We start from the raw sequence: 13,988 nt of genomic DNA, 5'->3' as shown, positions 1-13,988 counted from the left end.
ACAGCTGAGTCCCTTAGATTTCTGGAGTTCATGGCAGCTGGTCACAGGCTACAGGCTTGTTCATTCATTGACATGCAAGCACCGGGACAGAACAGTGAATAAAACAGTAAAAGTCTCTGCCTGCATGGGGCTTTCATTCTAGAGAGGGAGAAGGATAATATATAGAGATAAAATGCAGTGTCTTGCAGTGACAGGGTAAGGGGTAGAAGGGGTTGCAGGGGCACCCCTTAGGGCAGAGTCTAGGATGAAATGAAATGAGTGACTGCTGGATCAGAGCCACAGGAGGGGAGAAGCAGGATGCAGTAGGCAAGAGTGTGCTTGGTGGGTGTGAGGGTAGCGAGGAGCCCGTGGGCTGGAGCAGAGAAGCCAGGAGAGAAGGTGGGCAGCGTGATGAAAGATGAAGCCATGGCCTAGCAGGCAGAGCCACTTTAGGGCATAGGAATGGGGAGGGTAACGTTTTTTTTTTTTTAAACTGGGAAACCTGTAAGGGTACGGAACGGAAAGCTAGAGCCACCTAGTTGTCCTTGGATTGTGAAGGGGTCAGTGTAACTACTCCACATGCCTGGAACCCGGGACAGTTGCTGCTTTGGGACCACTGGCGGTCACAGTGATGCAGCTTCCTTAGGGGTGGTGGCAAACTCAGGAACTTTTATGTCTCATCCCTTTGCTCATTTTGGAGGCCTCAGTGGGGGACAGGCCTCCCATGAAGCCAGCCCAGCACCAACTCCCTGTCTCTATGAATATTAAACACTTGTAGGGAATGAAATGTATGACAGGAAACCACACTCAACAGTTTTGAATTTCATACATTAACAACATTGAAAGAACGTGGAGGTTTTAATTTAAATGTTTTGTGGTCTGCTAAGGACATTGGGTTTATGACAGGACACAGAATAATAATAATGATTAAACACACGTGTGATTACATCTTATGGGTATTTACAGTAAATGTGTACTTTTGTTAGGTTATAGAAAAGATAAATTTGTTTGGATGGATTACTTGAATGCCTGCAAATTGCAAAATGCTCCCAAGAACTTATTCAGAAGCAGAAGCTCTGTAAGTATTTTCTCCTGTAGTGTGGATGAGATTTTTTCCCTGAGCTAATAATGTATCTTAAAATTCGGTGTACATTCTATTGTATTTTAATCCTTTAAGAAATTATGGAAATGCTTAGCTGCCTGTGATTTTTCTTACTTAATTTGTCACAGTGTTCTATGGGCATATCTTTCTTTTTCTTTAAAAGTGTAATCAAATACTTCAGTTTGATGAGAAAAGTTGAAAAACTTACATTTAGAGCCTGCTACAATTTAAAATATCTTTAGAACATGCGTTTCCCTTTTGCTTCCATGAGTTAGTCTTCTAAAATTAGCTTTGGTGTTTGAAACTAGTAGGTACTCAGGTAGACTTTGAATGTACCCATCCTAGATAGGCTTAAGTGCAGTGATAATGAGAGTAACTTTTCCTACAGATTCACAGGGTGTTCTCATGAGGATTGGGGTAGAGCATACTCCCAGTGCCATCTGTGTCCCAAATCTTTGGTGGGAAGTGAGAACAAGTTGCGGCCCCAATTCCTCTTAGCTCCTCTGTGGGCCCAGAGGCGATGCTGGCAGTTTGGGGAGGGGGCCAGGTGCAGTACACGTCATCTAGTCAGGGGTTGGCCTGGCTGCCTTCGCCATGTTGTGGAGAGCGCTCAGTGAACTTCTCAAATCTTCAGTTTCCTGATCTGTGAAATAATTGCTCAGTCTGTTTCATAGAAACATATCAACGTGAAATTGCTTTAAAAATATACTGTGCAAAAGGAAAACAAAAACTAGAGTTCAGTGTGCGTAGTAAATCAGTAGAGAAAAAAAAAAAACCCCTTTAGTCCCCAGGAATTTTTTGTATACTTTCTAAATCCCAGAGTGGCTAATTGTCACTGTATAAAAAGTGGGTTTTGTTACTGAATTTTATTGTAAATCCTAGTTCATGGTTTTTAATAACCTCAATGTGATGTGCAGATGCTAATAAAGGATTTGTATTTTTTTTAACAATGATTTTATTCATGAATTAGTGCATGTGTTCCTTAAGTATTGAGAAAAACCACTATTTTCAGATTAAATAATCTAAATTATGGTTTTGGTGATAAAGGGCATATCTTTACCACTTTTCTAAATGGTGGTGTTTGAAAACTTTTTGAAAGCCTCTGAGGAGCAGAGAAAATTTGCTGTCTGGTGACAGAAATGTTTAAAGCCTTTTGAAGACAGGCCTGGTGATCTACTTTTGTAAGATCAACAGCCGTTAAAAACCATACGGAGCATAGTTCTACTCTCCCTCACGTGGGGTAGCAACTGGTTTGGTTTTGTGCATTTAGGTGTTTAGTAAACATCATATTTTAAAATCAATATAAACTATCCTGAGAAGTGAAATGGGAAAATAAAGATGATGAGGGAAATAAAGCCTACTTGCAGAGCAAAAGAGAAAAACACAAAGTCAAAGCTATTTCCTGTGTCTTTGTTAGAGCGAGCGGTAAACCGTGTAACAGTTTGTTGGAGTATTTCTCACTGGCATTGCCGGCTTAATTCCAGAGAGTAGATCTTTCTGATGCTAGGCATCACAGACATTTGACAGTGGCTTTTTATTCCTGCTTGGTGGTGTTTCTCTTTGTGCCTCTACCCCCTCTGCTGTGTCAGGACTGGTCAGTGCCCAGGGAGCTCCAGGTTGGGATGAAGTGCAGGCTGTGGACAGGAAGAGCCCTGCCTTGGTGTGTGTGGCAACCATAGCAGACATTGTCAAAGACCGCGTGCGGGTGCGTTTTGACAATTGGGAAGATAGTTACAATTACTGGTGAGAAACTGACCCTATGCATCGCTTTATTTTTGTGGGTTCATATGCCTCGTGTTAACTTATTTTCATTTCAGAACTGTCACTGGTCTTGCTGTTGTTCTTATAGTAATGACCATCAGGGACTTAGTGGTTGGCTTTTCGCTACCTTTTCCTCCCCACGAATTGTTGAATTAAAGAGCCAGAGAACCTTTTCCCACCATTATATGAGTGGTTGCCTAATGAGGCCTCATCTGAAATAGTGTGAGCAGTTCAGGTCACCTCACTATGTTTTCTCTGGTTTGTAAGTGAAGCATTTCTGTGAAGGGAAGTTAACAGCATGAAGCATTTTTTATTTCCTGAAAAATGTTGGTTAATGCAGCCTGTTACTTTTTAAAAGGGAAGATTCAGGGAGAATGGGAGGAATTTTTGGAAGCCTGTGGGGAGCAGAGAAAATGTTTGCTATGATACCATTAAGCTAGTACTACATGGATTAAAACCTAGAATATAGAGGTCGTGGCAAAAATAATTTTTGTAGCATTTCTTCACAGTATGCCCTGAATAATGGACCCGTCTCCTGCCTGAGGCCGTGGCTCTTTTTGTGCATGAAGAAGGGCCTGTCTTCTCCTTTGAACTAAGAAGCGGAGTGTAAGTTAAGTGTTATCTGTGTCTTGGTAGAGAGATTCTGGGTTCTATGAGAGAGAGAGGGAGGACATGTGCTGTCTTGTTGAGTCTGAGTGGGATGTCCTGTTAAAGTTTGGACTGATGAGTTCACATCTGTCTTTGCTGCTACCACGAAGTAGAGGAGGTTTTTTAAATTTTAATTTAATTTTGTTGTTGGGAATGTATACAGCAAAACATACACCAAGGCAACTGTGTTTACGTGTATAGTTCAGTGACATTGATTACATTCTTCGAGTTGTACAATTCTCACCTACCTTTTCTGAGTTGTCCCTTAAGGTTCCTGTCTGATATTTTCAGTTGCTGTTGTTGTTTCGATCTCATATAGATAGTTCTTAAAAGACCATAATGCACAAGGCAGACTTTTTTTTTTTTTTAACTAGTTAAGCTAAACTGTTGTTATTATTTAATTAAACTTTATTTTGTTCTTGTTGAGAATATACACAGCAAAACAAACCAACAGTTTCTACTGGAACAATTTGTTAACCTTGATTACGTTGTTCGAGTTATGGAACCATTCTCAGTCTCCTTTTCTGAATTGTTCCTCCCCCATTAACATAAACTCACTGCTCTCTAACTTTCCTATCTAAACTTTTGAGTTGTTGTTACCAATTTGATCCCAGATAGATAGTTCTTAAAAAGCATATGATTAAAGCAGACATTTTTTACTAGTTAAGCTAAATTATTATTTGAGTTTAAGAAGACTTCAGGGGTTATATTTGACTTAAAGTTTAAAGATTATCTCAGGCCAATAGTTTCAGGGCTTCATCCAGCACCTTTGGCTCCAGAAAGCCTGCAATCCATGAGACTTTGAAATTGAGTTCCGCATTTTCCCCCTTTTGATCAGGGTTGTTCTGTAGAATCTTTGATTACAGCATTCAGTAACGGTAGCTGGGTACCATCCAGTTCTTCTGGTCTCATGGCAAAGGAGGCAGTTGTTCATGGAGGCACTTAGCCACATATTGCATATCCTCCTCCTATTCTTGACTCACCTTCTTCCTTTGTTGCTCCAGGTGAGTAGAGACCAAATGTTGTACCTTACATGCTTGCTTGAAAGCTTTTAAGCCCCCAGGCACTTACACAGTGAACAAGTAGGTGGAACAGAAGCACTAAATAGATCATTATGCCATTTAACTGATTGTCCCATAAGACCGTGACCCTAAATCCCTAAACCAAGGAACCAAATCCCATGAGGTGTTTGGTTGTACATAAGCAGCCTCAGCAGCTACTCTTTATTATTTTTCCTTGTCATCGTTGTAAATATACCTGTCACAGAACTTTTGCCAGTTCAACTCTTTGTAGGTGTACAACTTACATCAAATAATTGGCTGTGCATCTCTGCCTTTAATCAATACGATGTTTCCATCACTGTTAATCTACCCTTTTCCCATTTCACCCGCCCCTGATAACCACTAATAAACTTTGATCTCTATACATTTGCCTTTTCTGTCTTTTAATATAAGTGAGGTTATACAATATTTGTCCTTTTGATTAACCTATTTCACTCAGCATGTCTTCCGGTTCCGTCCACATGGTAGCATGTATTAAGACTTCATTTCTTCTATTGGCTGAGTAGTATTCCATTATATATGTGTACCTTATTTTGTTATCCATTCATCTGTTGATGGGCATTTAAATTGTTTCCACATTTTGGCTGTTGTAAATAGTGCTGCAGTGAACACTGGTGTACAAGTCTCTGAATCTCTGCTTTGAAGTCTTTTGGGTATATGCGTAGGACTGGAAGTGTTGCGGTCATATGGTGGGTCTATTTTTATTTATTTTTATTGTACTTTCCATGAAGGTTTACAGAACAGACTAGCTTCTCATAAAACAGTTAGTGCACGTATTGTTTTGCAACATTGGTTGCCAACCACCCAACATGTCAACACTCTCCCCTTCTCAACCTTGGGTTTCCTGTTACCAGCTTTTCTGTCCCCTCCTGCCTTCTCACCCTTGCCTCTGGCCCGGTGTGCCCGTTTAGTCCCATTTTGTTTTATGGACCTGTCTAATCTTTGGCTGAAGGGTGAACCTTAGGAGTGACTTCATTACTGAGCTAAAAGGGTATCCGGGGGCCATACCCCTGGGGTTTCTCCAGTCTCTGTCAGACCAGTAAGTCTGGTCTTTTTTTTGAGTCAGAATTTTGTTCTACATTTTGCTTCACCTCTGTCTAGGACCCCCTATTGTAATCCTTGCCAGAGCAGTCGGTGGTGGTATCCGGCTACCATCTAGTTGTGCTTGACTCAGCCTGGTGGAGGCTGTGATAGTTGGTCCATTAATCCTTTGGACTAATCTTTGCCTTGTGTACTTGGCTTTTTTCATTCTCCCTTGTTCCAGATGGGGTGAGACCAGTGGAGTACCTTAGATGGCCGTTCACAAGCTTTTAAAGCCCCAGACACTACTCCAAAGTAGAATGTAGAACATTTTCTTTATAAACTGTTATGCCAATTGAGCTAGATGTTCCCTGAGACTATGGTCCCTACAGCCCTCAGCCCAGTAGCTGGGTCCCTCAGGGAGTTTGGATGTGTCTATGGCACTTCCATGACCTTGTCCATTGCCTTGTACAGGCTGGGCTGGCTTCCCCAGTGTTGTGTACTGTCTTACCCTTCACCAAAGTTACTACTTATCTATTGTCTATATAGTGATTTTCTATCCCCACCCCTCATTTCACTCCTGCCCATCAAAGATTGTGTCTTTTTGAGTGTAAACCTTTTCGTGAGTTTTATAGTAGTGGTATCATATTTGTCCTTTTGTGATTGACTTATTTAACTCAGCAGAATGCCCTCCAGATTCATCCATGTTGTGAGATGCTTCACGTATTCATCCTTGTTCTTTATCATTGCATAGTATTCTGTTGTGTGTATGTACCTTAGTTCGTTTATGCATTCATCTGTTGATGGGCATCTAGGTTGTTTCCATCTTTTTGCTATTGTGAACAGTGCTGTAGTGACCATGGGTGTGCATATGTCTATTTATGTGATGGCTCTTATTTCTCTAGGATATGTTCCTAAAAGTGGGATTGCTGGATTTTATGCTATTTCTATTTCTGGCTATTTAAGGAATGGCCATATCATTTTCCAAAATGGTTATATGCAGCAGTGCATAAAACCTCCAATCTTCCTGGAGACTCTCCAACATTTGTTATTTTCTGTTTTTTTTTTTATTCGTGCCAGTAATGTCGGGGTGAGATGGTATCTTGTTGTGGTTTTGATTTGCATTTCTCTTTAATGGCTAGTGATGGTGAGCATTTCCTCATATGTCTGTTAGCCGCCGAATGTCTTTTTTTGGTGAAGTGTCTGTTCATTTCCTTTGCCATTTTTCAATTGGATTATTTCTCTTTTTATTGTAGAGGTATTGAATTTTTCTGTAGATTTTAGATATTAGACTTTTGTCGGATTTATCATACCCCCAAATATTTCCCAGTCTGTAGGTTATCTTGTTACTCTTTTGGTGAAGTCTTTTCATGAGCATAAGTGTTTAATTTTTAGAAGATTCCAGTTGTCTAGCTTATCTTCTGGAGTTTGTGTGTTGTTAGTTATGGTTTGTATCCTGTTAATGCTGTGTATTAGGGCCTCTAGCATTGATTCTATCTTTTCTTCTATGATCTTTATAGTTTTTGGTTTCATATTTAGGTCCTTGATCCATTTTGAATTAGTTTTTGTGTATGATGTGAGGTATGGGTTCTGTTTCATATTTTTGCAGATGGACATCCAGTTTTGCCAGCACCATTTGTTAAAAAGACTGCCTTTTCCCCATGAGATGAACTTTGAACCCTTGACTATAGGTGTGTGGATTTACATCTGGGTTCTCAAATCTGTTTCATTGATCAGTGGATCTGTCATTGAATCAATACCAGACTGTTTTGACTACTGTCTGTCTATGGTAGTTTCTGAGGTCAGGTGGTACGAGTCCTCCTATTTTATTCTAATTCTTCAATAGTGCTTTACTTACCCGGGATCTTTTCCCTTTCCATATAAAGTGAATGATTAGTTTTTCCATCTCTTTAGAGAATGCTGTTAGTATTTTGATCAGGATTGCATTATATTTGTAGATTGCTTTGGGTAGAATTGTCATTTTTACAATGTTGAGTCTATCTATCCACGAGCATGGTATGTTTTTCCATTTATGTAATTCTCTTTTGGTTTCTTGCAGTAGGGTTTTGTAGTTTTCTTTGTATAGGTCTTTTATATCCCTGGTTAGATTTATTCCTAAGTATTTTATTTTTTTTAGGGACTATTATAAATGGTATTATTTTCCTGATTTCTTTTTCAACATTCTTTTTATTGGTGTATAGGAATCCAACTGATTTTGGTATGTTTGTCCTGGTACTCTGCTGAATCTTTCTGTTAGTTCCAGTAGTTTTCTTATGGAGTCTTTTGGGTTTTCTATGTGTAGTATCATATCATCCACTAATAGGGATGCTTTCACTTTTTTGTTACCAATTTGGGATGCCCTTTAGTTTTTTTTTGCCTCTTGTTCTAGCTAGGACTTCCAACACAATGTTAACTAGAGGTGTGATAAAGGGCATCCTTGCCCTGTTCTTGTTTTCAGCCTCTCTCCATTAAGAATTATGTTGGCTGTTGCTTTTGCATAGATGCCCTTTTTTATGTTGAGGAATTTCTCTTTTATACCTATTTTATTGAGAATTTTTTCAGGAATGGGTATTGGACATTGTTGAATGCCTTTTCTGCATCAATTGAGATGATCATGTGATTCTTTTATTTATGTGGTGCGTTACGTTGATTGATTTTCTAATGTTGAACCATCCTTGCATACCTGGTATGAATCCCACTTGGTCATGGTGTATTAGTATTTTGATATAATGTTGAATTCTTTTGGCTAGAATTTTTTTGAGAATCTTTGCATCTATATTTATGAGAGAAACTGGTCTTTAATTTTCTTTTGGAATATCCCTTCCTTTTCTTTGTTCTGAAATAGTTTGAGTAATACTGGTGTAAGCTCTCCTCTGACTGTTTTGTAGAAATCTCCAGTGAAGGCATCTGGGCCAGGGTTTTTTTTGTTGTTGTTGTTGTTGGGAGCTTTTTTTTTTTTTAATTACCTTTTCAGTCTCTTCTCTTGTTGTGGGTCTGCTTACATTTTCGACTTCAGTTTGTGTTATGTAATGTGTTTCTAGAAATGTGCCCATTTCCTTTAGGTTTTCAAATTTGTTGGGAGTACAGTTTTTCATAGTACTATGTTATGATCCTTTTTATCCCAGTTGGGTCTGTTGTAACGTCCCCCATTTTTTTCTTATTTGGGTTTTTTGTGTCCTCTTCTGTGTCCTCTTCTTTTGTCAATTTGGCCAGTGGTTTGTTGATTTAGTTGATCCTTTCAAAGGACCAACTTTTGGTTTTGTCAATTCTTTCTGTTGTTTTTCTGTTCTCTCATTTATTTCTGCTCTGATCTTTATTATTTCCTTTCTTCTGGTGGCTGTGGGCTTCTTTTGCAGTTCTCTATTTGTTCGAGTTGTGTAGCAGATGTTTTGATTTTGTCACTTTCTTCTATTTTAATATGTGCACCTTTTGCTGTAAATTGACCTCTGAGCACTGCCTTTGCTGAGTCCCAAAGGTTTTGGTATGATGTGTTTTCATTTTCATTTGATACCAGGAATTTTTTTATTCCATCTTTGATTTCTTCTGTTACCCAGTGGTTTTTAAGCAGAGTGTTATTCAGTTTCCATGTATTTGATTTTTCGCCATGCTCTTCTGTTTTTAATTTTTACTTTGATGGCATTATCATAAGAAAAGATACTTTGTATTATCTCAATGTTTTGCGTTTTGCTGAGGGTTTCTTTGTGGCCTGAGATGTGGTCTATTCTGGAGAACATTCAATGTACACTGGAAAAGAATGTGTCCTTTGCAGCTGTTGCATGGAGTGTTCTATGTATGTCTGTGAGGTCAAGTTGGCTGATTGTGCCCTTTAGACCTTCTGTACCTTTGTTGAGTTTCTTTCTAGGTGTTCTCTCCTTTACCGAGAGTGGTGTGTTGAAGCCTCCTACTATTATTGTGAAACTATCAATTTCTCTTTTCAGTGCTGTTTGAGTTTGTTTTATGTATTTTGGAGCCCTGTCATTGGTGCATAGATATTTATTATGGTTATGTCTTTATGATGGATCATCCCTTTCATCATTATATCATGCCCTTCGTGGTCCTTTATGGTGGATTTTGTTTTAAAGTCTTTTGTGTCTGAGATTAATGTTGCCACCCCTGCTCCACTTTGATAGCTGTTTTCTTGATATATTTTTTCCATCCTTTGATTTTTATTTGTATGTAAGGTGTGTCTCTTGTAGACAGCATATTGATGAGTCCTGTATTTTTATCCATTCTGTCACTGTGTGTCTCTTTACGGGTCCCTTTTTTTAGGCTATTTTCGTTCAGTGTAATTGTTGGTAGGTGTGAGTTTATTGCTATCGTTTTGCAGTGTTTTTTTTATTTTGTGGTGCTGACATTTTCTTTGTTCCTCTTACTGTCCTGTGCTGAATTCCTTTTGATTGTGGGTTTTTTGTTTGTTTCTTTAGTTTTTATAATTTTTGTGTTTACGAGACTTCCAGTTTTTGTTCTGTGTTTTGATGAGTAGGTTTGTTAAGTTTCTCTGTGGTCGCTTTTAAATTTACCCTTATCGTCTGAAGTTTGAGCCAGTCTTTTACTACTTGATATTGTCTTGACTTCCTCTCCATTTTAAAGTTCTATGTCTACACCATTTATTCCCTCTTTTATTGTTCTGATATTATTATCATTTACAGATTGACCTTTCTCGTTCCCTGTTGTAAATCTTTTAGTTTTGTTGTATCCTTGAGAGTTCATTACCTAGATTGGTATCTGGTTGATGCAGTCTTGCATCCTAGATTCAGGCTGATGTTGTTGGTTCTATAACCAAAGGACTCCCTTTAAAATTTCTTTTAAGTTTTGTTTGGTTTTTACATATTCCCTTAGTGCCTGTTTATCTGGAAATGCTGTAATTTCACCATCATATCTGAGGTAGAGTTTTGCAGGATATATTGTTCTTGGTTGGCAATTTTTTTCTTTCAAAGTTTTATATATGTCATCCCATTGCTTTCTTGCCTGCATGGTTTCTGCTGAGTAATCAGAGTTTGGTCTTATTGATTCCCCTTTGCATATGACTTTTCATTTTTCTGAAGCTGCTCTCAGGAGTTTTTCTTTGTCTTTGGTTTTAGTGAATGTGATTATGACAAGTCTTGGTGATTTGCTTTTGTGATCTGTCCTATATAGTGTTTGTTGAGTTTTTTGGATGGTCAGTTTTTCATCCAGCATTATATTGGGGAAGTTTTCTGTCAGCAATTGTTGAACGATCCTCTCTGAGTTTTCCATTTTCTTCTCCAGTTCTAGAACTCCAAACACTTGCAAATTTTTGTTTTATATTGCATCCCACATTGTCCTCAGGGTTTTCTCATTTTTCTTTGTTCTTTTCTCTGATTTTTCCTCAAAGTGGTATGCAAGAATTTATCTTCAGTTTTGCTGGTCCTGTCTTCATTGTTTCAAACCTGCTCCTCAAAGCTTCTATGACGCAGTCCATTTCTGAAATCTTGTTTATCTTTTGGGTTTGTGATCACTGTTTTTTTAATGATTTCTACTTGTGAGTTTGTTTTGACCTTTTGTTTCTGTATTATTTTCCTGAGTTCTTCCATTGTTTTATCTGTCTTTTCCATGATTTTGTCTGTGTTTTCTTCATTTTTGTTTCTTTTTCCTTCATCTCTTAGATAGCCCTGAATTTTAGAGATTCATATTCCCGTTCAGCGTAGTTTCAGTGTGTTTTCTTCTACTGGAAGATCATATGGTGTTTTATTTTGGACTCCTGCTGGAACTATTCTTTTCTGTTTTTTTTTTTTTTTTTTTAATATGTTTTGATATTATCTGCTGTCTTCAGGACATTCAGAAGTTATGTTCTTACTTTATTGCTTGTAGATTTGTTTGTTTTGTCTTGCTTTTTTGTTTTATTTGGTTATGTCTGAGCAGGTGAGCTGGACATTCTTTGTTGTTTGCTCGTCTGCAGGCACGATAGTTCTCACCGCCTTGTCCAATGAGCAGGGCCAATCTCTCAGCTATGGTGCAACAGGGCAGGACCAGGGGAGGGGGAGGGGCTGTGATGGGCCATTGGTAGCATGTACTGGGTATGACAGGGCAGAGCTCAGGGGGGCAGTGCAAGGCAGGTTCCGGTAGACTGCACCTATGCCACTCAGTGGTGTGATACTCAGAGTGGGGTGCAGATAGGCAGGAAGGAAGAAGGAGGATGTGATGTGTGGAGCTAGGTGGGTGTGGGAAAGAAGAGAACGAGGAGAAAGAAACAGTTGCCAAGAAAAAGAAAGTGCTGAGGGAGACTTTCATTGGAGTGGCATAGACCCAGGGAAGTGATGTGCTGGTGGCTTTCTCACTGGGTGGTGTGGCACAGCCCATCAAGAAGGGACATATATGGCTCATGCAGTTAGGTGGGTGGGAGAAAGGGAAGGGAGAGAGAGATAAGAATGTAGATTTAAAAAAAAGAAAAAGAGAAAGGTACATGCACAGAGGTGGTCAGGATAAAAGGAAGCAAGATAGAAAGAGACAAGAAACTGAGAATAAAAAGAAGAAAAAAATGCCCCAAGGGATCCCACTGGAAGTGGCTCCCTAGTCAAGTTGTGCTTCACAGCCTGTCAAGAAGGAGTAAAGATGGTACATGGTACAAGGTGTTCAGGAGAAGGGGAAGGAAGGAAGTTAGAGAGAGACAAGAAACCGAGAAAAGAAAAAAAATCTTCTGAGGGAGCCCACTGGTGTGGTGGCACAGACTGTGGAAGAGGCTCCCCAGATAAGCGGCACTGCATAACCCATCAAGAAGCAGCAGAGATGGCGCACGGCTTCAGGTGTCCAGGAGAAAGGAAAGGGAGGGAGGTGGAGAGAGACAAGAAACTGGGAGAAGAAAAATAAAATGCCCCAAGGGAGCCCTGTGTCTTGGTGGCTCAAATCAGGGAAGTAGTTCCCCAGCTGAGCAGCACTGCGCAGCCCATCTAGAAGGAACAGAGATGGCACATGGTGCCAGGTGCTCAGGAGAAAAGAACAGAAGGGTGGTAGAGAGAGACAAGAAACTGAGAAAAAAAATACCCAAGGGAGCCCACTGGCTTGGCAGTGCAGAACTTGGACATGGCTCCCCAGCTGAGTAGCACTGCACAGCCCATCTACAAGGAGCAGAGATGGCTCACAGCACCAGGTATTCGGGAAAACAGAAAAGAATAAAGGTAGAGAGAGAGAAGAAACCAAGAAATGAAGAAAAACAAAAAGAAAAAAAAATGCCCCCAAAGAGCCCACTGGCATGGTGGCACAGACTGGGGAAGTGGTTCCCCATCCGAGCCACTGTCATGAAGGAGCAGAGATGGCACATGGAGCCAGATGTTTGAGAGAAGGGAAAGGAAGGAGGTGAGAGAGAGACAAAACAAAAAGCTGTGAAATGCAACAAAAAAATGGCAGTGAAGGAGGCAGCTGGTGTGGGCAGTGTGAATGTAAGTGGCAAGGAGCTGGTGTCTCCCCAGTTGAGTGGCCTCGGCCCTCCAGAAAGCAGTGGAGGCTGAGCCAGGGGAAGAAAGTTGGGAGATGGAAAAGCGTGTGTCACTGGTTTCCGGGTGTTCTGTCTCCTGCTTGGAGCTCTGTGAAGCTGCCTTCCCATATTCCCTGTTCCCTTTTCTTGGTGGCTGAGCAGTCCAAGATGGCAAAGCTGTGACTCATTAGCTGATACGGGACCTTCATTCTGTAGCTCTGCTTGCTCTTTGTTCTCTGTTAGTTTCTTACTCCATTCGGTTATTGGTTGAGTTCTTTATCTGTCCATTCGACGCTTAGGGTTCCAGAATTTTGTTTTTTACTTAATTTTTTGGGTCTTTGCTGTGGAGGGATGGCATGGTGCTTTTGTCTATGGTGCCATGTTCGCTCTGCCTCCAGTAGTTATATTTTTAGTTTTCTGAGGAACTGCCATGCTGTTTTCCACAACAGTTGTACCATTTACATTCCTACCAGCAATGGATCCAAAAAAGAAACAAACTAAACCCATTGCTGTCGAGTCAATTCCAACTCATAGCAACCATAGAGAACAGAGTAGAATCTGCCCCATATGGTTTCCAAGGAGCACGTGGTAGATTCGAACTGCTGACCTTTTGATTAGCAGTCGTAGTTCTTAACCACTGTGCCACCAGTGTTTCCAGCAATGGGTAGGGGTTCCAGTTTCCCCACATCCTTGCCAACATTTGTTATTTTCTTTTTTTTTAAATACTTGCTATCCTAGTGGAAGTGAAAATGCTATCTCATTGTGGTTTTGATTTGCATCTCTTTGATGGCTAATAACCATGAGCATCATTTCATGTGTTTGGTGGTCATTTGAAATGTTCTCTTCGGTGAAATGTCTGTTCAAGTCTTTTACCCATTTTGTGATTGGGTCATTTGTCTTTTTGTTGTCAAGTTGTCGAAGTTTTATAATATGTATTTTGGTTATTCTTGTCAGATATATGGTTTCCGAGGATATTCTCCCAGTCAGT

General features: G+C 39.9%; 1 protein-coding gene across 1 annotated transcript in view; it reads left to right on the top strand.

Annotated features, from left to right (window-relative positions):
* Nucleotides 1-13,988, top strand: part of L3MBTL4 (L3MBTL histone methyl-lysine binding protein 4) — a 710,419-nt gene that overhangs the window by 211,669 nt on the left and 484,762 nt on the right. The window contains 3 exon segments of the mRNA XM_049900533.1: nucleotides 966-1,057; nucleotides 2,671-2,707; nucleotides 2,710-2,824. Of these exon segments, the coding sequence (XP_049756490.1) occupies nucleotides 966-1,057; nucleotides 2,671-2,707; nucleotides 2,710-2,824 (244 nt within the window).

This window comes from Elephas maximus, chromosome 11 (genome assembly GCF_024166365.1).
Source record: "Elephas maximus indicus isolate mEleMax1 chromosome 11, mEleMax1 primary haplotype, whole genome shotgun sequence".
NCBI lineage: Eukaryota > Metazoa > Chordata > Mammalia > Proboscidea > Elephantidae > Elephas > Elephas maximus.
The sequence above is the reverse complement of the archived record's forward strand: the minus strand, read 5'-3'. Positions and strand labels throughout refer to the sequence as shown.